Here is a 25649-nt window from a genome sequence, read left to right as displayed (position 1 = left end):
GAATAAGCCTCCCCAGGTGCCCAGAGGGGGAGCCTGGCCTGGGGCTTGACCCCATGCCCAAACCACAGAAGTCTTCCATATGTTCGCAAGCTCCTTGCACCCATACTTCCATCTATTTCCATCATTTTCCATGTTTCATATATATATCTGGGGTGCCTCAGATGGTGCATTCGGTTGAAACATTTATTTCAGCTGGCTGGAGAAGCTGCCAGGGCATCTCCACCTCATTATCTGGGCTGACGCATCCTTCCGAAAGTCTTGCTTTGGATGTGGCCACAGAAGTCCTTCTTAGCAGAAGCTTCACTGCCAAGCCTCTGGCAGCATAAACAATCCAGGCTGACGCCTCAACGATACCATTCATTAGGCTGCCTCTGCCCATAAAGCTGCCTCATAATTGGCAATGTGCAGCACGGGTTTCGAACGCAGGTCAGCAGCATCCACCAGCCAGCTGAAAATCAAAGGACCAGCTCCGTTTAGAAGAACAGAAGTTTTGTTACCTGTCAGTTGTCAAATTCAGCCAACTCCATGGAACCAGACACAACTCACAGACCAGTCCTTCCCGAAACACGACAACACACCTATGCAAGGCAGATTAATTCCCTTAAATTTGGATGCACTATGTACCAAAAGAAGCAAGCCAGCAAATTTCTAGGTTCGATGGGACTGAGAAGAGAAACTTTGAAAGCTTGAAAGCAACGCCTCCTGGTGGGAGAGGGGGTCCCCCAAGCCAAAGTGAGTCTGGGAGGAAATTCCAGTAGCTGGGAGGAGAGGGAGAATTGCAATTCTCAAGGCCCAAGACTAGCAAAAGTGCTGCTCCTGGGGCCACCAGCAAGGGGCAGCTAGGACATTTTAGAGCCTGGACTCCTGTGTCCAATTCTGGGCACAGTTAAAGAAGGATATTGACAAGCTGGAATGTGTGTAGAGGAAGGTGACCAAGATGTTCAAGAGTCTGGAAACCAAGCCATAGTAGGAAGGATTGAGAAGTACTAAGGGGGATACTAGGGGAGAAAAGAAGGCACCTTTTATCATAGGTGGTGGAAATGTAAGGTAGTAAAAGAATTTGGGGAAATGATATATAATGAGTTGAAAAAATGTTTAAAATAACCTTTTCTGAGAGCCAGTGTGGTGTAGTGGTTAAGAGCGGTAGTCACGTAATCTGGGTAACCGGGTTCGCGTCTCCGCTCCTCCAGATGCAGCTGCTGGGTGACCTTGGGCCAGTCACAGTCTCTCAGCCCCACTCACCTCACAGAGTGTTTGTTGTGGGGGAGGAAGGGAAAGGAGAATGTTAGCCGCTTTGAGACTCCTGAAAGGGAGTGAAAGGCGGGATATCAAATCCAAACTCTTCTTCTTCTTCTTCTTCTTAAAAACCTGAAATTTTCCTTTTAGGAATTCTAGGTGCTGAAATCCCAAAAGAGCAGAAAAGACTATCTATGTATGCAACCACAGCTGCGTGGATGTTATTGGCCCAGAGACGGGAAAAAGATCAAGTCCTGACCAGAGAAGGATGGCAGATCAAGTTGATGGACTGTGCCGAAATGGCTAAAATGACCGGAAGAATCAGAAATCAGGAAGACCAAAATTTTAATTAGGAATGGGGACATTTTAAAACTTATGTTAAAGACCATTGTAAACCGTTAAAATCGATAGTAGGGTTGGAATAACACTTGTAGTTTAATGGTGAATTTTGGACATAATGGAGGTGTAAAAGATTTGGATTATCATAAAAGATGCAGGAGGAAATGATTAATAATAGGACCCACAAAGGGGAGGAGGGAAGTCCGGGAGATTCCTTGGAATCTTGTTTTTATGAAGCGTGAAGGCAATGCCTCCTGGTGTGAGGGGGGTTCCCTAAGTCAAAGTGAGTGGGGGGGGGCACTTTAGCTCTAAATCAGAACACACAGCAATCCATAGAAAACTCTTTCACCATTTAGTCTGATCCAGCGCTAAAGATCGGGTTTCCCTGGCGGAAAACAATGGAGTAAGCGGAGATGGGGATAAGCCCTAATTGCAGAACCTTATGCCTGTCCCTACTGGATTGCGGCAAAGGAATAGAAATGTGGCTGGCTGGTCCTCCCCCCTCCCCCCTCAGCCTCAATCTTCCCACTGTTGGTGTTCACCATCATCAGAGAGCCATTTCGGCACATCTGGCTAATCTCTGCAGCTATTAGGCAAGGGGAGAAAATTGATGGTGTTTCGGAGGTGCTTGTCACCATCAGTGCTGCATATATAGACCCAGTTGCTGGATCCTTCTCAGTTTTTGGATCCAGCCAAAATAGACTCCCTTGCAACCCATAGTGGGGGCGGGGGGGGGGGGGAGAACACCAAAACAGGACCAAATTTACCAAGAGGAAATCCCATTCTTCAGGCTAAGCCAGGGAAATCCCTGCCCTCCTGCTCCTCCCAAACATATTTATCACCTCATTATCCCAGTTGAATAATTGGCAACAGCCTCTCTGCTAGAGGAACAGCTGCCTTCATTTGCAAATCAAGAATGATGGGGAATTTGCCAGTCCCCGGAGCAGATGCCTGCCTTTCCCTGAGAAAATGCAGCAGGCCCAGAACGCCTCGGGGAAAGCGCCAGGCTGAAGGGAAAAGGGAGAGGCGACGCCATGCGCCACAAGTCTGGCACGCCAGGGGTGGCTGCTGGTGCCCAGTGGGACTCGCAAGGTGGGGCGCGGCAGGGAGGCCAACAGCAGGGGGCGCCAGAGTAAATGGCAGGTGGATATTAGAGGAGCCTGCTAGATCAGAGCAATGCCCAATTGCTGCCTCCATCTGTGGAGGCAGAGCATAGGCAGCATGGCTGGTGGCCATCCAGAGCCCTCTCCTCCTCTATGAATTTGTCCAATCCTCTTTTAAAGTCATCCAAGTGGGTGGCCATTGCTGCCTCCTGTGAGAGGGAGTTCCACAGGTTAACTATGCCCTGTACTTGCTTTTATCTTCCCATCATCTTTCAGCATTCGGCTTCATTGGATGTGCACACATTCCGGTGTTTCATAAAGATGAGGAAAGCTTCTCTGTCTGTTTCCTCTGTGCCAGGCATCATTTTATAATCTTCTACCTTGTTCCTCCACTGAAGAATGGATGCTTTTGAATTCTGGTGCTGGAGGAGACTCTTGAGAGTCCCATGGACTGCAAGAAGATGAAATGCATCCATTCTGAAGGAAATCAGCCCTGAGTGCTCACTGGAAGGACAGATCCTGAAGCTGAGGCTCCAAGACTTTGGCTACCTCATGAGAAGAGAAGCCTCCCTGGAAAAGACCCTGATGCTGGGAAAGATGGAGGGCACAAGGAGAAGGGGATGACAGAGGACGAGATGGCTGGACAGTGTTCTCGAAGCTACCAGCATGAGTTTGACCAAACTGCGGGAGGCAGTGGAAGACAGGAGGGCCTGGCGTGCTCTGGTCCAGGGGGTCACGAAGAGTCGGACACGACTAAACGACTAAACAACAACAACAATGCTGTAGTATAGAATGCTGCGATGTCATTTGCCTGGGTCAGTTTTTCCCAGCTAGTTCAGTTATCAGCCGTTGAGAACAAACACGTAAGTTCCTCATTGAAATGACTAGGTTAATTTTTTTTTAAAAAAATGTATGTTAAAAATGCAAATCTTCCTCAAAGCCTGTGGGGAGATGCAGCTGTCCCAGAATCATCCGTAAATATTAGTCAGTCTCAGATAAAAATTCATGTAAATATGTTTCAGTAACACCATGAATATCACCTGCCTGCCTGTCTTGTACCTCCAGTGTGACAAAAGCAAGTACACCAGGTAAAAGTTGTATGTTATTTTTAAAGCTTAAATAAAATTGCCTCGGGTAGTTTTTCAAGGAGAAAAGAGAACTATCAAAAGGGTCAAACGACCCTGGGCAACTTCCACACAGCTCTGTAAATTATATTTTCCATACAAGGAAGGATTAAAACAACCCCCTCCCCCAATTAACATAACATAATATGGAAGCACTACTAAATTATTAAAATCTGAGCTTTAAAAAGCATGTCAAGTAGCAAAATTCAACCCCAAAATTCTAATGCATAATTTAGGGCTTTTTGCCAGATCAGTGTTGCTTTCTTGCAGATCAGAAACTTTCTCTCAAGGTTGTATTCATGCTGTATAAATGCAGCATTTTCTCAGTATCCAAAAATCAAATTTTTATTTTTTTTGTATGTAGCAGGAAATGCAATGCCTTACTTTGCTCAGACGTGGCAATTTGCAGGCCAGAGAGTTGCTTCTAAGTCGTCATGATCACAGGGGTTGCAAAGGGGATCTGTCACTTTAAGGAAGACACAGAGCAGTCACCAGTGGGAGAAAATCTGAGGGGCGTCTCATAAGAGCCCCAAAGGCCAGTGCAGCGCATGCAAAAGATCTTTTGAGCCTGGTGGGCATAGAGAGGTTAAATCCATAGACACCCTAATGCAAGAACGAGTGTCGCTTGGCATGGACGCAGTAGTGCAAAGAAGGTATTTTTCAAAATCTGGAAAACAATTGCAACATTTGATCAGAAGCAAAATATTTTCAATCACTTCTTTTCCCCGAGATCTACAAAGCAAAGTACATAAAAGTACAAAGCACTGAAATATGCCTATCCCTGGGATGTCCAAAATAATCGAAGAAAAGCAAACGAGGAAATTGGATGTCTGATGAGAAGAAGAGCCATTCTTGCATAGCTTCAGAATCCTAGAAATTAAAGTCCTTTTTGATTTATTATTTAGGTTCTGAGGCCTGATCTACCTCTATAGTTGGAGGACAAAGAAACTAGCAAACAAAAATAGAGGCAACACACCAGTCTCTCCACCCTCCATCACCACCAACTCTTCACCGAAATAATATTGGCCTCCAGAACCTGGGCAATCACTGGGCAAGGGCTTTGCGCATGCAGGTGAGTTAGAAATTTCTTTGGTAGAGCTTTATAAGACTTTGGAGGCTACTTAAAGGGTAGAGGAGAAGTTTGGGTGGTTGTTCGTTGTTCAGTAGGTGCAGCAGGAGACTCTAAATCTCAGGGTCTTGGGTTCAAGCCCACGTTGGGGAAAATATTCCCACGTAGGAAGGGGTAGATGATCGCCTCATGGTCCCTTCCAACTCTGCAATTCCATGTTGCTATGAAGTGGCAAGATCAGTCAAAAGAACCGACAGCTTTGCTGGCTCCTAGTTTGCAGGAATTAACTTGTGGAACTCGCTCCCACATGAGGCAGTGAGGTCCACCAACTTAGGTGGCTTTAAACGAGGATTAGAGTCTCAGGGGTCAGCAAACTTTTTCAGCAGGGGGCCGGTCTTTGTACTTTGTACCCTAGACTATCCAGTCTGACCCTACCTGGTTCAATTGGTTGTGCCATGTGATCATTCTCTTATTGATGGAGATCTGTCCGTCCAGTGGTGCTTGAGCCTCCATTCTTCCTACTTTCACTTTTAGGAAAGATTTCTTTGGGAAAGTGACCCAACTGATAATATCAAATCCAGCTAACAATTTGCCCTTCTCATCAAAGGGCACTTTGTCACCAGCACTGTTGTTGAAGGAGATACTCCTAAGACAAGCATGAAGTAAAAGATGTTTAAGTCATATTTTTGAAGTGTGAATGTGCTTTCTATGCAATGTGCTTTGTGTGGCACTGCCCTTGAAATTGGTCTGGAAGCTGTAGCTGGTGCAAAGGGACAGAGTATTGTCTATACTGTATATTACCCCACTTTTTGAAGAATTGCACAGGCTGCCAATTAGCTACTGCGCTAAATTCAAAGTGCTGGTTTTGGCGTATAAAATCCTACACAGCTTGGGACCATGATACCTGAATTTTTTTTCTTACCCCTTATATATCAGGGGACAGCAAACTTTTTCAGCAGGGGGCCAGTCCACTGTCCCTCAGACCTTGTGGGGGGCCAGACTATATTTTGAAAAAAACCCCCACGAACGAATTCCTATGCCTCACAAATAACGCAGAGATGCATTTTAAAGAAAAGGACACATTCTATTCATGTAAAAACACCAGGTAAAGGTAAAGGGACCCCTGACCATTAGGTCCAGTTTTGGCCGACTCTGGGGTTGCAGCGCTCATCTTGCTTTATTGGCCGAGGGAGCCGGCATACACCTTCCGGGTCATGTGGCCAGCAGGACTAAACCGCTTCTGGAGAACCAGAGCAGCGCACAGAAACGCCATTTACCTTCCCGCTGGAGTGGTACCTATTTATCTACTTGCACTTTTGACGTGCTTTCGAACTGCTAGGTTGGCAGGAACAGGGACTGAGCAATGGGAGCTCACCCCGTCGCGGGGGTTCAAACCACCGACCTTCTGATCGGCAAGTCCTAGGCTCTGTGGTTTAACCCACAGCGCCACCTGCGTCCCCAGGTAGGCCCCACAAATAACCCAGAGATGCATTTTAAATAAAAGGACACATTCTGCTCATGTAAAAACAGGCTGATTCCCGGACTATCCGCAGGCTGGATTTAGAAGGCGATTGGTCCGCATCTGGCCCCTGGGTCAGACAAATTTATACAAATTCATGGAGAAGGGGAGGGCTATAACTAGCCACCCACCATGATGGAAAAGCAGGACATTCTGGGATCAAATCAGAAACTGTGACAGCTTCTGTAAATCCAGGACTGTCCCTGGAAAATAGGGAGCCTTGGAGGGTCTGTCCATATTGCAAAGCACTGCCCAAGCCCTCTTTGTGCTCCTGAATGGCACGTTTTGCTCCCAGCTCCCCATGGAGGCTCCAGCAGGCCCTTGGCCTTAGGAGGTTCCTTCTTGCATCCTTGTGGCATCAGTTGCTGCCATCTAGAGGCTGAAGAGGCAGCAATGGCAGGAGATGCAATGCCAGAAAAGGGTTTTATTTGGAAGCAAATCCCAGTGGAATATTTGAGCTGGTGATTCCGAGCTATTCATTGCCTCCATGAGTCATGACTGGTGGACATCTCAGTTTCCCGTGTGCCCGATTCCTCCTAACCAGCTTGGAAGAGGCCCTCAAGGGAACAGAACACACTGCAGGTATTCTCAGATAGGCGCTTGCACAGAGAGCACAAACTGGCTAACTGTGGTTTCTTCGGGATTGCAGAACACCTGTTTGCAGCAGCCTCAAATAAAACTGTTCTGAAGAAATACCCCACATTCTGCTCCAAGAAAATAACAATAAATCAGATGCAAACATAAAGAAGGCTTCCTGCTTGCTGAACATTCATTCTGATTTGTTTGCAGGATGATAGATACTTCCTTCTCACAAAAAGGTCAGTTATTTGGGAGATGCCAGTTTTTGGGCAATACTTTGCTGGAATCCATAGGGGGTGGAAGGGGCTTTGGCCCCCTCAATATTGAGGGAGTCGCCATTCCCCTCAGGGCCTGAAAACAAGCCTTCTCCATCTTCCGTGTGACAGGCCTTGAGATATGTGAAGATGGCTATCGTATCTCCTCTCAGTCTCCTTTTTTCCAGGCTTTCCTGATTCTCCAGTATGCCATGGGAAAATAATGACAGTCTGGAATCCTAAGAGCAGAAAAGCTGGTGCCCGACAATTAAGGGTTAGTGACAAATTTTGCTGAAATGCACACCTCTGAACTCCATAGGTCTGCACTGCTGCACCAGATGTGAAGTTAGTGATGAAATAAAAAATTTAAGGTCTTATATATATATATATAATAAAGGGACGCGGGTGGCGCTGTGGGTAAAACCTCAGTGCCTAGGACTTGCTGATCGTATGGTCAGCGGTTCGAATCCCCGCGGCGGGGTGAGCTCCCGTCGTTCAGTCCCAGCTCCTGCCCACCTAGCAGTTCAAAAGCACCCCTAAGTGCAAGTAGATAAATAGGTACCGCTTTATAGCGGGAAGGTAAATGGCGTTTCCGTGCGCTGCGCTGGTGCTGGCTCGCCAGAACAGCTTCGTCACACTGGCCACGTGACCCAGAAGTGTCTGTGGACAGCGCTGGCTCCCGGCCTCTTAAGCAAGATGAGCACGCAACCCCAGAGTCAGACACGACTGGCCCGTACGGGCAGGGGTACCTTTACCTTTACCTATATATAATAAATGTTCATAATTGTACCAAGCAAACATGTACATAAATATATAAACCACATGCCTGAAGTAGCACAGGAAAACAGCCCTGAAACCATATTGACTCCCAAACTGACCAAATGTTTTCTCTGCAAGGTCGAAGGAAAATGGAAAAAGCCTCCCCATTGTCTTTTCCATCACAAATCCTGTCTTAAGGGTATGTCTGTGTATTAATAGGGTGAGCCTGTGACCTGGCTCAGGAACTAAGTATTTATCATTACAAAAAACTAGCCAGGCTCCCCAGGGTATCCAACCATTAACAGGTAGCCTGCCAGACAGGAGATAAACAATGCACTCAGATTTCTGTTGTAGACCGCCTTTTCTGTGATGTAGGTATGATGTATCTGGGGGTTGATCTTGAGCTACATCCCTTCTGTGATGTATGTTTGATGTTTCTGGGGGTGGTCTTGGACTCCAGGGGGGCAATTTAAAATGTCTATGTAAGGGCGGGCACACCTTTGTTCTGGGTCCTCCTCCTTCTCCTGCGTGTTAGTGGAGCATCCTGTTGCAACAGTTCAATAAAGATCAGGCTTATGAGCTGTTTTGCTTCTCAATATTCTCTGGTTGGCCTCTGTTATTTTCTCCGACCAATGCAGAACCTACAAAGGACCCTATAAGGGCTCTTGTGTCCCCCATAAGGGAATAAGGGCAGATTTTTGTTTATTACAGTGACTTACCAGATTGATCCCTGATACCACATCCCTCTTTAGCGGTTGTCTGTATGCAAAGACAGGCCTCCCACACAAAGCATGGGAAATGGATGCGTCATTATGTCATATTTCCCTCACGTGATGTCGGAGTGGTTTTAGCTGGGAGCTGTACACGCCAAGTGGTGTTCTGCCACTTTCTATTCCACAAATTGAATGTCTTTTGCAAATCAAACGCATCTCAGACATTTCCATTGCCTGACTCTCCAGCCGTAAGAGCTAAAACCTTGCTTTGAACACAGGAAGATCTAGGTGGTGGAATTCCTGTCATATCTCAAAGTTCCATACTGTTGGAACACACTCGCCATGGGCAGCTTGACTTGTACAAAAGAGTGCACTTGATGAATTGTGGGAATGTTCAAGGATGCAGGAGAGGATATATTGTTTGATTATAGCTTTTCCAACTTGCGTGAACAAGTTCACAATTTAGCAGAATAACATTCCCCTTTTTAAACTCGGAGCGGATGTGTTTGCTCAGGCTCGTTAAAGCCTCTATAATAACTGTTCTGGTATTTCCCCCTTATTCCCTCATAAAAGATAAGACACGGCACAGTCTTCTATAAAAGTATAAAAAGAGTTTACTCACATTCTGTTCACAATCGGATCCCAGAAGGCAGACTTAGCTTAGAAAAGTAACATACACCTGGAAACTATCTCATAAGGAGACAGTCCCTTTGTCCTCTCTTGGCTGGAAGCATCTTTGGCTAAGCAGATGTTGTTTCTTCGATGCATGTAGTGAAAGAGAGAGAGATGGCTGCCCTGCCCTGTGCTTTTGTTGTTACCTGCACAGGTGAGGCCACGCCCACCTCTAGTCACATGCAGAGGAAGTCTGTCCCAGCCCAGAAGGAAAGAGGGAGTTTACCTGCTGGCTGGACAAACATTCCTCCCCATGTGTAAACATGTTCATTCTAGGAATGTTGTTCTTGACTGCTCTTGTGTTTCACATCCCACATCAATCTGGTGGGTCAATAACTTCACATCTGGCACAGCAATGCAGACCCATGGAGTCCCGAGGTGTGCATTTCTGCAAAATTTGTCACTGAACCGGGGACCAGTTTTTCTGCTCTTCTGATGCGATGCTCCTGGGTGCTGGATGGAGAGAACCCAGGGAGTGTTCCAAAGGTTGTTTTTTGATTGTTGGTTCTAGAAATGAGCCGAGAACCACTCCTTTGTGATGTTCTTTGGAATGCAGCTGTAGCCAATGCAGGAGGAGCGCCATTGTCTGGGAGAACCATGCTTCCGTGGTCTGTGGGGCATGTCCACATGGAGAATCCTCAACTTGGCCCTCATCTTCCTCACCAAGAGGATCCAGGGTGGCTCCTTCCTGAGGCGCATCAGACTTGGCAGCATGTGGAGGAGAATCTTCTCTTTCTCCATGGGATGGGAAACTGCTGTGACTCCCGCCTCCGTAGCACAAGAAGTGAGCAAGTTATTATTATGATCTGCTGAATTTGTTCTACCATGTCCGGGGCAACCCAAAGCAACTTACAGCCAAGCAAACAACCAGGCAGCCCTGCCAATGGTTACACTAAATCAAGGAGAAAAAAATGCATTAAAAACATCCCGTCCACTTCTAAACTGCCACAGATACAGTAGCTAAAGGCCAAAGGCCTGGTTATGTCCCCTAAATATATGTAATGAAGGCACCAGGTAAGGTTCCCCAGGAGAGCATTCCACAAATGGGAATCCGCCGCAGAAACGGCCCATTTTCACGCTTTGCCTGCCCCTGGACCTCCCATGGAGGAGGCACATAAAGAAGAGCCTCAGGTGAGTGCCCAGGTAGGTACATATGGAGAGTGACACTTCTCGGAGTACTGTGGTCCTGAGCCTTTTAAGGCTTTATACGTCAAAATTTGATTTGGGCGCAGAAACTAATTGGCAGCCAGTGCGCTTGGGCCAGGATTGGCATTATATGCTCAAAGCGTCTTGACTGTGAGCAACCTGTCTGCTGAATTCTGCACCAGCTGAAGTCTCTGAAGGTTCTTCAGAGGCAGCCCCACGTATAACACATTGCAGTCGCTCCTCTCTCTCTCTGGCTGGCCCACCGAGGGCAAGGACCAAGGGCCCCTGTTTGTGAGATAGTCTGGCCATCTGAAGGTGACTCACACCACACGGCCCATTCCACTTCAAAGGTCATCAGCCACTAGTGTCCCAAGGTGATGACATCGCGACAGCACTGTGGTGACATCATTTTGGTGTAAGCGGTTTGTTAACAGGTCAGCTCAGTGCACCAAGCATATTGTGATACATCCTTTTGCTCTGTATGAACTTACAGAAATATGGGCCTTTCCCTCTTGCCTTCATCAAGCATTCTGGTCCACGCCCCAAGCATCCCTTGCCAGTGTTATCCTCTCTGATGCTCTGTGGTTTCAGCTTGATCCATGCATGTTGACCCAAAACATTCCCTCCTCATGGCTCTCATCCTGGGAGTCTCCTCCGTAAGTTCCTACACGGGTTTTCTGTCCACTTCTGAATCCAGCATATAGTCCTGGTCCTTGAAAGCTCCCCTACCCCCCCCCCATATTCTGAGAAATTCTTTCCCATGGCCTTTGCTTTTTCAGCTCTACCACCCTCACCCCACCACCAGTGGTCTTCCTGCTCTCTCAGAAGAAGCACCTATCTCTCCCTTTCCCCTTCTTATGCTTCAAACGGCCTGCTGGTCCCAAGACACCTGTCTGATGAGGCTCAGAACAGGAATCAGCTCAGACCCCAGATGGGGGCCATTGATGAAGAACCTTCCCAGTGGATGATTTCATAATGCAAGATGGCAGCCCCTATCTTGGGAACAGGCTCCAGGGCTGGACTGGGACTAGCACAGGCAGAGTACAAAAGATTAAAATGTTCTATAGCCTGTAAACAGAAAAGAGTCTTCACAGAACAGTAGTATTGGAAGGGTTTCCCAAAGGTCCTCTAGTCCAACCCCCTGCAATGCAGGAATCTCAGCTAAAGCAGCCATGACAAATGGCCATCCAACCTCTGCTTTGAAACCTCAGAGGAAGGAAAACCCACAGCTTCCCAATGGAGTCCTTTCCACTGTTGAGCAGCTCTTACCATCAGAACGTTCTTCCTCAGGTTGAGTCAGAATCTCATTTCTTGCAGTTTTAGTCCACTGGGTCCAGGTCCTCCAGAGGAGGAGAAAACAAGCCTGCTCCATCTGCCCTGTGACAACACTTCAGATACTTGAAGTTGGCTATCGTACCACCTCCCAGTCTCTTCTTCTCCAGGCTAAACATACCCAACTCCCTCAACCGCTCCTCATAAGGCTTGGTTTCCAGACCCTTGACCATCTTAGTGCCCCCCCCAACACCTTTATTGCTGGGCTGATTCTGCATAGTGGCTCTGTCGTTTCCCCAGCTTCATCGTGGTTTTAATTTGTAAATGACTTTCAAGTGCATGGGTTGGGGAGTCCTGAGCCTGTGACTCCAGAAAGCAGGGAGATCAGGGACACCCCCTTCCTCCTGAGTAACTTTGCTGCCTCCTCTCTTCCTGGCAGGATCCTCTGGAAAGAAGAGACCAGCCCCAGGCAAATGTTGACAAAGGAGAAGGTAAGGCATTCAGGCAGGAGCCACATTCCAGGGATCTGTGCACCCAGAGGAACCGGCCAGAACTTCTAGCTCTGCTCTGCTGTCAGACGCAGCAGCGTCTCTCTGAATGATGCCCGTTGCTGGGAATGGCAGGCGGGCCAAATGCTGTTGCTCTCAGGCCCTCTTCTGGGATTCCCTTTGGGTGGCCACTGGGACAACACAATGAGATGCCCCCAGCTGCAAGGCTCTTCTTGTGACTTGCAGGAAGCCCACAAGCAAGTCAAGTGGGCTTTTGATTGTAGTGTTGGATGAGCACTTTAGATAACTTCCATTCTGTGTGCTGTTTTCCCCTTTGGCTTTTAATCGCTTTTAAGATGCTTGCATCTCATCTTGTTGCTAAGCCCCTTGGCATGCCAGGCATAATCACGACCACTGCATTCGCCTTCAGGTGTTGCCCCACAACTGGTATTGAAAGGGCTACTGTCACTGATCCATAGGCTTGTAGAGTTGGAAGGGACCCTGAGGGTCATCTAGTCCAATGCAATGGCAATGCAGCAATATGCAGCTATCCTATACAGGGATTGAACCTGCAGCCTTAGTATTATCAGCACCATGCTCTAGTCATTTGAGCGAACAAGTTCATCCTGGAGACAGAATGCGGCCATTGTGACTAGCAGCCATTTATCTCCTTATCATCCAATGATTTGCTGAGCTCCCTTCTAAAGCTGTCTGGCCACTGTGAAAACAGGACGCTCTGGGATTGCCTTTGGGGTAGCTCAGTCGGTAGAGCATGAGGCTCTTAATCTCAGGGTTGTGGGTTCGAGCCACACATTGGGTGAAAGATTCCTGCGTTGCAGGGAGCTGGACCAGATGTGATCCTTTTCAACCATACAGATCTATGATTCTATGATGCTGGACTGTTGCAGGTGTTCTGCTTGTGCTTTTTATGCTTAGCATGAGCCACCCGGGAGCTGCATCAGCTGCTGACCTCCGTATTTTGATGGGAGCATTTTCCAGACGCTGCATGGAGAATCCTCATTTGGGAGGCATGAAGCAGCGTTGGTGTATCACATGAGGTGATGTCTGTGTGGGATGTGATCCATGAGAAGTACAACATTCCTTGAAATGCTTGAGAAGACACGCGAGGGAATGTTTGGTCCAGCCAGTCGAAACTTCCTGTTTCTCCTGGCTGGAGCATCCTTCCTTTTGCATGCGATAGAAGGTGGGCGTGACCTCACCTGTCCAGGTAACAAAAGGACGAGTCACGCAGCACACCTCTCTCTTTTTGACTTCCTTCTTCATTTGACCAGCTTCTAGCTGGGACTGCTCTGCTAGCTCTCAGCTAGCAGAAGAACTGGGATTATTCCCCCATATGGGTAGATCCACATGAACATATTTGTAACCAAGTCTGCCTTCAGGGAGCCAACTGTGAACTGATGTAAGTAAACTTCTTTTACTGACTTTGAATAGGTGGCTTCTTTATTCTTTTAAGAGGGATTCAAGGGAACTTACCAGGAACATACAATTCTATCTGAGACAGATTGTATAATAGTGAGAGGCTCACACGAGCCTGCAACCAGCTATCTGTTGTGCATATAAAAGGGGGGAAAGTAACTGCTATATAAAAGAACTTGCTAGCACAAGTTAAGAAGGATATTAATAAACAATATCTCCTCTCCTGCCACCCTCAGCATCCCCACAGTCTGCTGCAGCAGCATTTCCTGAAAACACTGAAAACATAGCCCAGGTGTGGCAGGTCTGCAGAATTGCAGAACTGTAGCATTGGAAGAGACCTCCAGAGGTCATCTAAGCCAACCCCCTGCAATGCAGGAATTGTCCGTACACCCTTTAGAGCCCTCGTCTTCAGCACCTGCATGGGCTGGGTGCCGGGAGCACCTTCACTGACTCTCCGATCACAGGAACGCAGAAACAGCAGAGCACAGCGTTCCTCTGGAGCAGGTCCTGGTGCAGTGAGCTCGCATTTGCTGTTGTGAGCACCTCAATAGTAGCAGAGTAATGGAAGCGAAACAGTGGAGGTTTTGTTGCATACCTAATTTTATAACTACTGATTAAACAAAAGAAAAGAACATAATGGACATGCACGAGAGAGTCAGCTCACTCATACTGCCACCTGCCTCCAGACAGATCAAAGGAAAACCAGCAGAGTGCTAGGGAGGGAAGTCTGGAAGAGCGGTTTCTGCCCCTCCTTTCTCTGACATGATCCGGTGACCTTTGCAATGGGAGGGATGAAAATACCGACAGGAATAGCAGGTGTATATGGCAGGAAAGGGGCTCTGGGTCTGGAGGAAAGCTGAGCGGTGCCTTCCTGTCTCTTTGCAGGCCCCAGAGTCCGGCAGAGGGAAACGGTGACTTGGCAGCTGCTCGACAGCACCAGCCGCAGCATCTCCATCCGCAGGTTGCTGTGTGACAACGCAGCCTGTCCCTTGTGCGCCTGCACCGCCACGGAGGCCGAGCGGCTGGCCCAACGAAGCCACCCGGCGGGGCTGCCCACCTCCTCTTACATAGAGCGCTCCTGCCTGCCAGCCATTCCTGTCCTGGGGGGAAGTGCTACCTTCCCGCGGAGCAGAAGCCACCCTGCCCCTAACCCTGGGGACCTCAGTCCGGGCCTGGAAGCAGCCCCCTTGCCCTGGAAGGGGCAGCACCCTCACAGCCGCAAGGAGCGGCAGGAGGAGCCGCCCTGTTTGCACCCCCGCCGCCCTGCAAGCAGCCTTCATTCCCAGGGCCCCAGCTCGTCAGCCCTATGGCCAGGCCCTCCACACTCCCAGCCCCACAGCCCGGCTGCCCCTTGGTGCAAAACAGGCCCTGGCAGTTCCGATGACAACAAAGAGTTGGGAGACCAAGAAGACCACCCCAGGACCTCTTCTAGACCACCTGAGCCATCTTCCACCAGCTCCTCTTCCAGCCTGTCCTCCTCACCCGTCCGTAGCCAAGACAGGGGCAGGTTTTGGGGGCTGCATGAAGCCCCCCTTCCTAAGCAGGAAAAATATGAAACCTCCTCTCCGAGTGAGAGCAATGCCTCTTCCGAGAGTGAGGAAGAGGATGGTCAGCGTGGGCATTTTCTTCCTCAACGAAGAAGGTACAGTCATTCTTGGCCCCTGAAGGCCTCACCTGGGTCTCACAAGCATCAGAGGCGCAAATTTGCTTCTGCGGACACTCCTTTCATGTCCAATGTGGCACGCATGACCTTGGAGTTGCACTTGGTTGTGAAGAGGCTTCAGCACGACCTGGGGCTGCCCTTGAGCCTCCTCAAGACCTCTTTGCCTCCTGCCCTAGACCCCACATTTCTGGGGTCCACAAAGAGGGAGGCGGATGCAGTGACAAGGCCTCAGGATCTCCCCTTCGTGGCTGTGGCCAGCAGTAAGAGGCTGGAACGGCACGTGAAGAGAGAGACTTTCCGCAGGCATCAGGGGCTGCCAAGGGGAGCCCAGAGGACCTTCTGGCACAGGAAGACGGTCTCTCATCACATGACAGACAAGCTCTCCTCTACATCCACGGAAGAGGAAGGCCTAGGAGGAGTGAAGCACCCGAGGGCAGAAGAACCACACCAGCACGCTCCCCACCTCATCTCCACAGCTGGGGGTGGCACCCTCCAATCTGCCCTATATTCCCTAACTGACCCCCAAGCTGATGCCATGAAGAAGTTGTTCGAGAATGGTCTGGAGGCATTTTCTGAACACATGGGGGATTTCTCGGAAACGGCCTCCCCAGGCGTGAGGAAACTACCCCTCCCCAAGCTGATCCCACGGCAAAGGAGCCACCCTCAGCCGCGCTGTGGGCCAAGCCTGGGTCTCTGGAGGAAGGCGTATTGTGTGGACGTGAACATCAGGAGCAAATACCTCCAGTCCTATACCCAGAAGGTGCCCAGTGCTTTGGAGCTGGCAACCACACCACCTCAGAGGCATCCCACCACTGAATTTGGGCATGTGGAAGAGCCCTTTCTGCCCCACGGTGCACAGCAGCAGCTGGAATCCCACCACGCCAGGAAGAAGGCTGAGCCCCAGGAGGACCAGCCCAGCCTGGTGCAGTGGTCCTTGCAGCGGTTTGTCCCACCTCCACTACAAGAGCCCTGCTTGTTCCCCATGCTGTCCTTGCGAGTGGAAGGGGAGGTCCTCCCTGACAGCTCCCTGTCCACCTTCATCACTCTGGAGACCACGAGGCAGATGGACGGCCACATCAGGAGCAAGATCCCAGAGAGGCAGCGGGGCCTTCCCAAGCGGGTGATGGCATCTCAGCAGCACACAGTCAGTCCGTGCTCCCCTCTGCCTGCAGAGACACCCAGGGGTTCTGAGAAGGCCTCAGAGTCCATCCGAGGGGAAAGGGGATTGAGACAGCCACCGCTTACAGAGGCACCAAGTCCAGAGCACCCTCCAAACTCAGCACTCCAGAGATACGTGGCCAAAAAGGTTCTGGAAATTCAACTGAAGCTGTTTGACCCTGCACAGCATTTGTCTCAGGCCCCTGATGGCCATCTCAGGAGGCCTGAACTGCCTGGGTTGAGACTCGCCCAGCATCCACAATCCCAAGAGCTTCCCTTTGTGGAGCAGGCCGTCCTGGACCGCCTGGAGCTCAACGTCACCCATAAAGACTTGTCCCGCCAGTGGGGACTGCCTACACTCTGTGGAAAGTCCCTCTCTCTCCAGCTCCAGAAGGCCTCAGCTCAGCCCCCCTCTCCTCCCTCATCCAGCAAGGGCGCCATGCTTGACTTTGCCTCAGTGGACACTCCGTTCCTCAGCCAAGGAACCCGGGAGGATCTCGAGTGGCACGTGAGGGAGAAGAAGCTGCAGCACTTTTGGGAGCTGCCAGGCCTTGTCAAGAGATCCCTCCACTCCCTTTGCCCAGATGCCCCCCATTTGCGGGCACGTGGGCATGTGGAGGTGACCGTCCTCCTGGCTGACAAGGTCCCCTTCCTCAGCAATGCCACCCTGCAAGAGCTGGAGAGGAACGTGCGGAAGAGAGTCTTGCTCCAGCGATGGTGCTTGCCCAGGAGGGTCCTTGAATCTCTCAGGACGTTTTACCCGGAGGTTGGGGTTGGGGGAGGCACAGAGCAGAGGTCCAGGAAAATGAGGGTGGTGGTGGCTTCCTCCCCATGGGGTCATCTTAGGCCCCCTCTGCTGCCTGCTAGAGACACGGGGAAGGTGATGTTCCACCTAGGCAAGAAGTGTGTGGCGGCACAGCTGGGGCTCCTGCCTGTCTCGACCAGGCCTTCTGGAGAAAGCACGTCCCCCTCCGTGAGGCAGCCCCTCCCCAAGCTTATCCTGCCCAGCCAGAAGCCCCCCCAGGCCCGCAGCCACTTCCTGCCCTCCCAGAGGCCAGGAGACATCGGCCGAATTGAACTGACCATATGGCGCAACCACTTAATGTCCCTCTGGGGACTGGGCCCCCACTATGTAGAAGCTCTGGGTGGGGTGGTGTCCAGGACGTCCTTGCAGCCTCCCGGGCCCAAAAGAGCACCCGTGTTTGTGGAATCTGAGACACTGTTTCTTTCAGTCCTGGACCGAGAGGCCTTGGAGCTGCACGTCAACAAGAAGGTGATCCAGCATGAATGGGGCCTCCCTGGCCTTGTCCAGAGGTCTCTGGCAGGCTTTTCAGGTGGGGTTCATTCCCCGCACACCCCACATGTGGCAATGGTGGACCTCCAGATAAGGCGACAGGGGCTGTCGTTCCTTCCAGCTGGTGTTTGCGACTGTCTGGAGAAGCATATCCAAAAAAGGAAGCTCCACCAGCAATGGGGCTTGCCCAGGAGGGTCCTTCAGTCCCTGAGATCATTGGGTCTGTGGCCTGAGACAGCAGTCCTGGGAGAGGAAGCCCTGAGGCCTTGTCTTCCACCACTAGGCAGAAGCCGGAGGAAAGTGACAGAGTCTTGGGTTGGGGAAGGGTTGGATGTTCAGGAGGCTGGAAGGACAAGGGCTGGCTCTCTTCCACCTGCGACTCAGCTCCTCAACGCATCTGGACCAAAGGTCTGGGAGAAGATGCAGCTCCCCTTTCCTAAGAAGTGTGTGGAGTTTCCCCCAGATGTTGTAAGAGAGTCTTGCCAAGGTGCGCCGGTGTCTTGGAGGCCACCCCTCCTCAAGCCAGCCTCCCGAGGCCACTGGACCCCACAACCACGCAGCAAGTTCCTTCCATTTATGCGACCAACGGAGGTGGACCAGGTGGAGTTGGCCATCCTACGCAACCACTTGGCATCCCTTTGGGGGCTGGACAGAAGCTACGTAGTGACTGTGGGTGCCCTGAAGCCCAAGCTGCCCTCCAGGCCCACAAGAGACGTGGATGTGGAGTTCTTAGAGGAGCCGACGCCATTCCTTGAAGCCCAGGTCAGAGAGAGCTTAGAGCTGCACATTCGAACAAAGAGGATCCAGCACCAGTGGGGTCTCCCAGGCCTCATCCAGAAATCTCTGGTGGGCTTCATGCAAAGGGCTCCCCCACCGCCCAGCCCCCAAAAGTCTGAAGTCCACATCCATGTTCTTCGGCAGGAGCCATCCTTGCTCCTTCCACGAAACATCTTCAGGGGCTTAGAATTCCACATTCAGAGGCTGGAGATCCAGCGACGGTGGAGGCTGCCTAGGAGGGTTCTGGAGTCTATCAAGCAACTTCGCCCTGAGTTTGGGAGCAGTACCTTTGGCCTGGGAAGGGCTGGGTACAGGAAAGACCACCTCCACTGTCCTGACTGTGGGATGGTTCCAGAACTGTCAGAAGTCAGGACGGGAATGGGCTGGAACACACTATGGCAAGGTCAAGTCACGGACGAGTTGCAGCTCCACTTGTCGAAGAAGAACCTGGAGGTGAAGCTGAAGGACCCCCGAGATTTCACCAGCCTCCCTTGGGCATGGGCCCACCTCTCCCCCAGGCAACCCCTCCCAAAGGTGATCCCTCCTGGCTTTATGCTGCACCAGCCTCGTTGCTCCTCTTTGCCCCACATCCCCATGGGTGACGTCAAGCAAGTGGACCTGGCTGTCCAGTGCAGGCATCTGGCATCCCTGTGGGGAGGTATGGGGACAGACGACATGGAGTGTCTGAGCAGGATGGAGCCCAGGCCATTCATTGAGCCCCTGGGACCTAGGAGAAGGCCCATTATTGAGTTCAAGGAGGCACAAACACTGTTCCTTCTGGACAGGGAAAGAGAAGCCTTAGAAGTTCATGTCATGAAGAAGAAGCTCCACCATGCATGGTGCTTCCCGGGACATGTCCAGAAATCACTGAGGGCCTTTGTAGGAGACTTTCCCCTCCTGCCCACCCCCCAAAGAACCAAGGTGGTTCAGGTTCACATCGTTCAACAAGAGCCAATCTTCCTACCTCAAGAAATCTGCAGCCGCTTAGAGTTTCACATGCGTAAGAGGAATCTCCAACACCAATGGGGGTTGCCCAAGAGGGTGGCCCAGTCCCTTCAGTTGCTGTCATCGGCTGATGCGCCAGTAGGAAAAGGTCCGAGGTCTTGTCTGGATGAGATCTGGCCCAGCTCTGGGAGTGCTCCAGTACGGTGGGCTGTGGGCACAGAGCAGGATGCCTGCAGAAGAAGAGGAGTGGCCAGCTCCACACAAAATGCAGCTTCTCCACTCCCCACACTGGAGTCCAAGAGCTTGAGGGCAATGTGGTTTCACCTAGCTAAGAAACATATGGAGCTCCAGTTTGGGGTTTCCCCAGCTGCTGCTGGGGTCTCTGAGCTACCTGCACACCTCCTTTTAGGACAACCCCTTCCCAAGCTGATCCTTGCTGGCCAAGGGACCTTGTGGCCTCGTGGCATCACCATGACTATTATGCCCACAGAAGATATCGCCCGGCTTGAGTTGGCTGTCCAGCGCTGTCATTTGGGGGGTCTTGTTGGTGACAGAAGCATGACTACAGAGAGGAACAAGGAAACGAACATCTCTGATGGGAACCTGCATTCTCCTAGTGAAGCCGACATCACAGATGACCAATGGCAGGGCAGGGAGGAAGTGAGTGGTGGGATATCACAAGCCGAAGAGAATGAGGGCATAGCTGCAGAGAGCCCAGAGGAGGCCACAAAGGAAGAAAAGACTGGTGCTCAGAGTCCACAGCTGGAAGAATGGGTTGGCGAGAACCCAAATGCTACAGAAGCAATAAGCACCCCTCATGTGATCACAAAGGGTAGTGGAGAAAACACAGCAGCTACCCAAACCAAACAAGTGACAGAGGAAAGAAGCAGTGGTAGCCCACAAGCTACAGAGAATGTTGCTTCTGAGAGCCCACAGCCCACAGAGGAAGCAGAGATCACAGAGGAGATCCCACAAGCCACTTCTGAAGAAATGACCACGCTTACTAGTGAGAGACCAGCAGCCACAGAAACAGAAGGCCTTCTTGGACCAGAGCCTCAAGATAATGTTGCTAGTGAGATGCCAGAGGCCACCAACGGTGTTGGTGGTGAAAGCCCACAGGATGCAGGGAATGGGAGTGTGGTTTATGAGATCCCACTGGCTGTAGAAGGAGTTGTGGCAGAGTGGGCTCCAAGGGCAAAGGAAGGGGAAATGAGCACACCTGAGACACAGAGTCCACAGTCTGCAGATGCCCCTTGCAAAAGCCCTCCAGCAACAGAAGATGAAATGAGTGTGGCTGGAGAGAGTCAGGGGGTCACAGCCATGGGCCACGCCCAGGAGGAGGAGGAGGAGGAGGAGGAGGAAATGATGGGTCGTGTTGGTGAGACTGGACATGCTGGAGAAGAGGGAGACAACAGAGTTCCTCCTGGGAGCCAAGAGGGGGCAGAGGAAGTAGCTGCTGCAGGTGGAAGCCCAGAGGCCATGGAGGAAAAAAGCAGCGCCACTGATATGAGTTTGGAGGCTGCCGAGGAAGGGAACGTCCCCAGGGAGTGTCCATCTTCCGAAGAAGAAAGACATGCAGATGGGGAAAGGCCTTTAGCAGAAAAGGCACCAGGAGCCACTGGGGAGCAGCCACAAGCTCTGGCCCCAGAGGGAGGAGAAGGAACCAGAGGAGCCCATGAGAGGCCGCAGCTCAGAGAGAGAACAAGCGTCAAGGCGGAAAGTCCCCCGCAGGCTCCAGGAGGAGGCCAGGTCTGTGGCCAGAGCACATGGCAGGAGGCTAAGCTGCATATGGCCACCCACCCTGGAAGACTGGCTGTGGCCTGCCGTTGGCGTGTTTCTGAGCAGATCCAGGACTCGGTGAAGCTGTTCCTTCACCATTCCCAGCCCAGACTTCACAGCTACTATCAACCACTCAGGGTCTTTGGAGACCGATCTCTGGAGGAAGGGAAAATGGGATCCCGCTCAGGCTTGCAGAAGAAGCCACAGGGCCACCGGACTGAACTTCAGCTTCAAGTGGGACACGGTGGGAGAATTACGTCTTGCGTAGCCTCTTCCTCTGTTTCCCCAAAACACCATCCCTCAGCAGTGACCTCACTGGGAGGGAGCGGCCAGGAGAGGAAACATGGAGGGAGTGTGTCAAGGAGCCCATGTTTCAAAGGAAGGGCATTGCAGGGCTCCCCTGGGGTGAGATTCATTCTGGGCATGTCTTTGAAGGACCCAGGAACCTTTCAGGAGCCACAGGAGGAGTGTGGGATCCTGCCGCCTCCCCCTCCGTCGGCTCGGCCTAAGGACTACAAGCAGGGTGTAGCAACAACCAAGCAACAGCCAAGCAACAACCAACTTATCAACTCTTTGGAACGCAGCTCTCTGGACAGCAGTGTTGAATCAGCCCTGGAAAGTTGCATCGAAACATTGCTTTGGGATAAAGAGAAGATTTCAGAGTGGCTGGACCGCAGCCTCCGGAGAATGATGCAGAACCACCAGCATCCAGCAGTACCAACGCCATCATCTCCATCCCCAGAAATTGCTACCCACTCTACCTGCATGGGCCACACCACCGTTTATCAGAAAAGCAGGACGTTCCCCTATAGGACGGGTGCACATCAAGGTTGGCAGCAGCAGGAAGAGGCCCCCGCCGTGGCCAAGGGTGCAGGAAGTGGCTCCTCCCCCTCTCCAGAAAGAAACAAAATCCAGGAAGAACCCAGTTTGTCCTTTGCGGAAAGCAAGGTGGATGTTAACCTCCCAGAACAGGAGGGCCTCCTCAAGTCTTCTGAAGGAGCAGCCAGTGGCCTGCTTGGGGCCCACATCTCCCAGAGAACTCTGGGGTCCTTCGTGCACCCGTCCCGTGCCATCTCCCCACAGTCCACCTACGAGGCCATGGTGCCAGGGCTGGGCAAAGAATGCCAGGAGAGACTGAGGGGCCAGATCCATGGGGGAAAGGCCAGCCTTGGGCTGTCTGCAGCAGGTAGGGTGGGGCCACCCTTCCAGACCCAGCAGGACCACAGAGCCCTGTTTGCACCCTCAGAGCCAAGGGGCTGGGCTGATGGGCAGAGAGGGGAAGTCGGCACAGGCCTGAAACCTCCTTCTCCACCCCTCAGCGTAAGCGGGAGATCTCTGGAGCAGCAGCAGCAGCAGCAGCACAATGCTTTTCTCCAAGCTGCTGAAGGAAGCAGGAAGGCTTCATGCGAGGGTTCTGAAGCCTCAGGAGACTCCAACCAGCATCTCTCGTCCAGATGTTTTCTGGGTACTGGTGAAGAATTTCCAGCCCCTCCGTCCGACTGGTTTCACTCGGATGCAGAAGAGACAGGTGTAGAGAGGATGCCTGGAACCAGCAGCATCTCAGCCTCTGAAGGCACTTTTCTGAAGACACCACCTGACCACCCTCCAACACCGTGCCCCCTGCCAGCGGAGGACCGGTCACCCTTCAGCACAGAACGGAAGAGGGAGAGGGCCAGGCACAGGGGCAGCAAAGCCACCCACAGCAGAGAGAGCCTTGCAAGACAGGAGCCCTGCGCTGAGGATGATCAGAATGTGGGGGAGAGGCCTGGGGCGGGATCCTGCCCCAAAGCAGCTAAGGCTGTCAGGAGACCTCAGAGAGAAACGGCCTCTTCTGCCAAGGATGCGGAAAAGCGCTTGTTCCTCATCTCTGCTATCCTGGAGGGGAAACTGAACCTGAAGCACGGGCTGCACATCTGGTTGCAAAGCCAGGAAAGGCGGAGAGTAGCCTGGAGTGGGGGCATCCAGCCAGGAGCCCCCACTGCCAGCTGCCTGGAGGAAAAAGAGGAGGTGGGCAAGACTGATGGGTTCAGGACTGAGCCTCGTGGGGGTGCTGAGCCTGCTGCAAAAGGGGGAGCCTCAAAGAGGCACACGGGAGCCCGTTCTGTGGTTCAGAGCGACAAGGAGGCCCACAGAACCAGCGTTTCAGAAGCACACCAGTCTCCGGCAGAGAACACAAGATCCCAGAACAGACCCGGCCTTTCCGCAAGCTCAGCCTCCAACCCACATTTTCTGGGGAGGCCCCCCAGAACGAGCCACAGCAGAGAAAGGTCCACAGGGCCAGAGAGCGCATCGGCCTCAGCTAGGAGCAGGAGCAAGGCTTCGGGTGCGAGGTCTTGTGGGGGCAGAGAGGGGAGAAGGCAGAAAACTCCCAGCCCGGGAAGGCTGTCCAGGAGGGGAGCTGGGGGCAAGGATGGGGCTTCCAGCAGCAGGAAAACGAGGCTCAGCACCAGGGGGACGGAGAGGCCATTGAGCAGTGCCTCAAGCAGCGAGGCGCGGAGAGAGCGACCTCTGGGCCTGCAAGCGGGGACACCCCCAGGGAAAGGGGGGAGGCTGCACCAAAGAGAGGCGGCAGGATCCGTTATCCGAGTGAGATTTGCGCAGCAATGTTTTGCGGGTGCGCCCAGTGGGCAAATGGGACCTGCATTAAGGGCGCAGCCGAAGAGCAGGGCCTTTTTCCAAAGTGGCGTTTTGGAACCGCGGCATGAGGACTGCCACGCCACAGGGGCAGGTGGACACGTAGCTCCAGAAGTGTCTCATGTTGGTGTTCCTGGGAGGAGCCACCACCCCCGGGGCTCTGCTTTCACAAGACACGTGGGCAGGCGAAGCGGGGCACCCTCCGAAGATCCCTTCCGCAACCTAAAGGAGAAGATTCTTTTGAGGCGCAGGGCGTTCTGGAGCTCAACAGACAGCGAGGAGGAGAATCGTGTATAGGTTTTAGGTTTTTATTATTTTATTGATTTGTAAATAATAGTCTGTGTTTTGTTTTATTTGTAAGAAAATAAAAAAACCTCTGCTTTTGTTAAGATTCTCTTCCTTGGCTGGAATTTTCAGAGGGATCTTTCTGTTACATTAACTAGATATCATAAAGAATCATAGAGTTGTATAGTTGGAAGGGACCGCAAGCGTCATCCAGTCGAACCCCTACAAGGTCCCGTTCTTGATCAAGTTTCCCAGTGGTAAAGGCCTCCTTCCTCTGTTGCCCTTCTGCCTCCCTCTTCCCTGAGCATTGAGCCTTCTGCCCAACGTCCCTTCTTCTTGCTCAGGCTGCTGCTGCTGCTGCTTTCTATCATCTCTCTCCTCCCATTTCTTCCTCTGCCTCCTGGGTCCTCCTTTAAGCCTCTTTTGCAAGTCTTGCTGCCGACAGAACCCAGAATGTTTGTGAACATTCTGTGATGTCAGAGCATCTCAGGCAGTTAGCAGGTGACAGGCAAGTTTTCAGTACTGGCCAACTACAAAACTCTCTCTCAAACCTTGTTGTTGTTTAGTCATTTAGTGGTGTCCGCCTCTTTGTTACCCCCTGGACCAGAGCACACCAGGCACTCCTGTCTTCCACTGCCTCCCGCAGTTTGGTCAGACTCATGCTGGTAGCTTCGAGAACACTGTCCCACCATCTCGTCCTCTGTCGTCCCCTTCTCCTTGTGCCCTCCATCTTTCCCAACATCAGGGTCTTTTCCAGGGAGTCTTCTCTTCTCACGAGGTGGCCAAAGTCTTGGAGCCTCAGCTTCATGATCTGTCCTTCCAATGAGCACTTGTAGCGTTATTGGAGTTCACCGATTGGGTCTGCATTGCTCCGGGACAGGAGGAAGGAAGTCAAAATGACACCGAGGTTGGTTCAAAGAAAGAGTTTATTCTGCTCTCCGGATAGCAGAAGGCACTTAGAATCATAGAATCATAGAGTTGGAAGAGACCACAAGGGCCATCGAGTCCAACCCCCTGCCAAGCAGGAACCACCATCAGACCACTCCTGACATATGGTTGTCAAGCCTCTGCTTAAAGACCTCCAAAGAAGGAGACTCCACCACACTCCTTGGCAGCAAATTCCACTGTCGAACAGCTCTTACTGTCCACAGCAAGTACAAAGAAATGACAGGGTTCATGCAGTTTATATATCCTCCAGGCACCCTCTCACTCCTCCCCTAGGAGCCCAACCATGTCGGCCTACGTACGCAGGTTGAGATCACATATGTTCCTGCTCTGGTACTCTCAACCATAAAAGGATCTTCCTTCCTGTACTTCTGACCATAAAAGGATCTTCCTCTTCCTACTCTTATCTGGGAGGCAGAGGTCACCATTTCCGAGAACACACTCTGGCGTTATTCCCAG

The 25649-nt window shown here is 51.6% G+C and overlaps 1 protein-coding gene and 1 long non-coding RNA gene across 3 annotated transcripts; one reads left to right on the top strand and one right to left on the bottom strand.

The window, feature by feature from the left end:
- Positions 1-78: 78 nt before the first annotated feature.
- Positions 79-5514, bottom strand: LOC310659612. 2 transcript variants are annotated; one of them, XR_014502862.1, is made up of 3 exons: positions 5307-5514; positions 4187-4469; positions 79-448 (listed from the first exon to the last, which is right to left on the bottom strand). It is a non-coding gene; the product is annotated as an uncharacterized lncRNA (long non-coding RNA). The 2 variants fall into 2 exon arrangements; XR_014502863.1 differs by having other exon boundaries at positions 4187-4268.
- Positions 5515-9986: 4472 nt separating this feature from the next.
- Positions 9987-24346, top strand: LOC310660298 (uncharacterized protein; the record flags this gene model as incomplete). The annotated part of the gene is made up of 3 exons (XM_083404622.1): positions 9987-10151; positions 12225-12276; positions 14596-24346. 3 exons carry the CDS (start codon positions 9987-9989, stop codon positions 24255-24257), a joined length of 9879 nt encoding a protein of 3292 aa, XP_083260748.1. The 3' UTR covers positions 24258-24346.
- Positions 24347-25649: the final 1303 nt, after the last annotated feature.

The sequence above is a fragment of the Podarcis tiliguerta genome (genome assembly GCF_965153285.1).
Source record: "Podarcis tiliguerta genome assembly, chromosome: 11".
Taxonomy (NCBI): domain Eukaryota; kingdom Metazoa; phylum Chordata; class Lepidosauria; order Squamata; family Lacertidae; genus Podarcis; species Podarcis tiliguerta.
Note: the sequence above shows the minus strand (reverse complement) of the source record. Positions and strands in the feature narration are given on the sequence as shown.